The 2,548-nt window shown below is 40.1% G+C and overlaps 1 protein-coding gene across 1 annotated transcript; it reads right to left on the reverse strand.

Moving 5' to 3' along the window:
• Positions 1–784: 784 nt before the first annotated feature.
• On the reverse strand, positions 785–2,139 carry LOC142229756 (uncharacterized). The gene has a single exon (XM_075300324.1). It carries the CDS (start codon positions 2,049–2,051, stop codon positions 972–974), a length of 1,080 nt encoding a protein of 359 aa, XP_075156439.1. The 5' UTR covers positions 2,052–2,139; the 3' UTR covers positions 785–971.
• Positions 2,140–2,548: the final 409 nt, after the last annotated feature.

Here is a 2,548-nt window from a genome sequence, read left to right on the forward strand (position 1 = left end):
TTGAACAATACAAATAATATGTTGTTTGGACAAATCCTAAAAATATATGCTTGAGGCAGAATGTGTTTTGTGTTTGTATCTCTAATCAGCAACAATACACAATTATTGCTATAGCAATTATCGCCATAGCAGTTCTATTCATTGTTGGCTACACACAAGCCGATTTAAAGGCACTTTTTTTAAAGAAAACAAACAACTTTAGTCGATCTATTTCTTACAAACGACGTATCAAATACAATTTGTAGAAACGATAACAATGTAATTTTACATGTATTGTATAAATTTTTGTAAGATTGCGAATGGATGATCAGCATTGCATACTACTATATTAATTATACCCTAAACCACTATGTGGTTAGGGTATAATAACTTTGCTCTGCCAAAATATGTGCATACCAGAAATATTTATTTTAGACATAAAATATATATCTACCACCTCAGAATTCCTTGGTGTCCATCTGCCTATGTATTTGTTGTTCACAGTACTCCGGTCGTTTATTTGGCAAAATATTAAAAACTTTTTTTATTTCACATCCAAAACACGGAATTGGAATCACACCTTAAGAAGTGATGCAAATTCAATGCAACGACTATTGAAATGGTGGACATCCGTCCTATGACAAGCCCATGTTAAAGGCATCGCTTCTGCGCCAATTTTGCACAACTTCCGGATCCAAAAGGAACATTTTCACTACTTTTTGGCGACGCTGTTTTTGCTAGGAAAGAGTGTGAAAATCAAAGTCAAAATGTTCTTCCATATTTATGAATAATAAAATTAAATTAGTTTGGTTTCAATTTCGATTTTTTTCTTTTAATTTATTCGTTTGAAAATATATATATATTTTCGTTACAAGTTTTCTTTTATATGGTAGTCTTTGAAGAACACATCGACGGTTGTGGCATTCAGGGATTGATAATTAATAACTAAATCTAACAAAGTTGGGATTTTATGAAAACAAAAAATCTCAAGACTAGCAACCAAGGCTCTCCCAAATACCACCACTCTTCCAGGGTCCAGAACCAACAGAACCGCTACTCCATGAATTGCTATTCCATGTAGCCGAATTAGAGCTGGATGCTGGTGGTGGTCCATAGGTCAGTGCAGGAGAATGCGAATCAGCGGCACCTTCAACAACAAGTTGAACTGTTTTTACATTTTGCTGCACGGGAGCTTGGTATGAAGGTTGATAGGTCTGTTGATATGATGGTTGATATTGAGGTTGATAGGGTACCTGATATTCAGGTTGAACATTGTAGGTAACGGGCTTTTGTACGGACACTTGGATTGGTCGTGGAGGTGGTAAATACTGAACAGGTTGTGGCTGAGGTGCTGAAACATAGACTGGTTTAGGTGGAGCTACCACAACTGGAGGTGGTTGTGGAATGGGTTGTGGCAAGGGTTGGGATTGACTTACAGTCACAAGAACTTGTTTTGGTTGTGATACTTGCACAGGGGCGACAGGAATTGGAGCGGGGGCAGATACGGGTATTGGTGTCCAACCAGCTGACGATGAAGCTGATGCAGATGCCGATGCTGAAGAAGATCCACTAACATATGTTGTGGGATATGATACAGCAGCTGAGGGCTGTTCAATGACCTTTATAACCTTAATGACTTGAGTATTACCACCATAACCACCACCATAGGATTGTTGACCCCAGCCGTGATTTGAACTGGCACCGGTCCAAACGGGCCGGTTATAGTTGAAGCCACCGGAACTGCCACCATAGCTACCACCATGACCGCCGTTATAGCCGCCGCCATAACCACCTCCATAGCCGCCTCCATATCCACTGCCATAACCACCATTATAACCGCCGCTATAACCACCGCCATATCCGCTGCCATAACCACCACCATGTCCACCGCCGTAACCACCACCGTATCCACCTTTACCACCTAATCCTCCTCCTCCTAAAACTCCACCGCCACCACCTCCGAGTAGACCACTCTTTAATGATCCCAATAAGGCCAATTTGGCACCCAAAAGGGCCTGTGATGGCCCAGCCATTGCCAATAGGGCAACCAAAACACAAACGTAGGCTTTCATTATGGAATTCTTAATCGAAATGTTGCGTTCTGGACTCCCTTACACGTAATCCAAAGCAATGTTCAAAGACAACTGATAACTTGTTTCTTATCCACGCACAAATTTATAGTCTAAGTCAATGCTAATATTAGGTTCATCATACTGATGTTTGCCCAGTACCAGCACCAGTACTACCCCTTTGGAACATACGTGACATTAAATCTCCTAAGCATTGAACCTCGCTGAGAGAGTATTCTGCCTTCTTTCTACCTCCTTCCCTTTGCTCAAAAATCTAACCTCATCATTAAATTTCACACAGTTGTCAAATGGTTAATTGCTATAGCTGTAGCTTCGACTGCGGCTGTTGCTGCCGATGCTGTTAAAAAGAAAACAATTTCATATTTGTTTAATTAATAAATATACCATACCCATAAACTAAATTATATCTCTATATGTCCAGCCATAATTTATTTTTGTTCGATGGATCGATAGATTCGTTCGTTCGGTTGTATGTTCAT

The sequence above is a fragment of the Haematobia irritans genome, chromosome 3 (assembly GCF_050003625.1).
Source record: "Haematobia irritans isolate KBUSLIRL chromosome 3, ASM5000362v1, whole genome shotgun sequence".
In the NCBI taxonomy this organism is placed as follows: Eukaryota; Metazoa; Arthropoda; class Insecta; order Diptera; family Muscidae; genus Haematobia; species Haematobia irritans.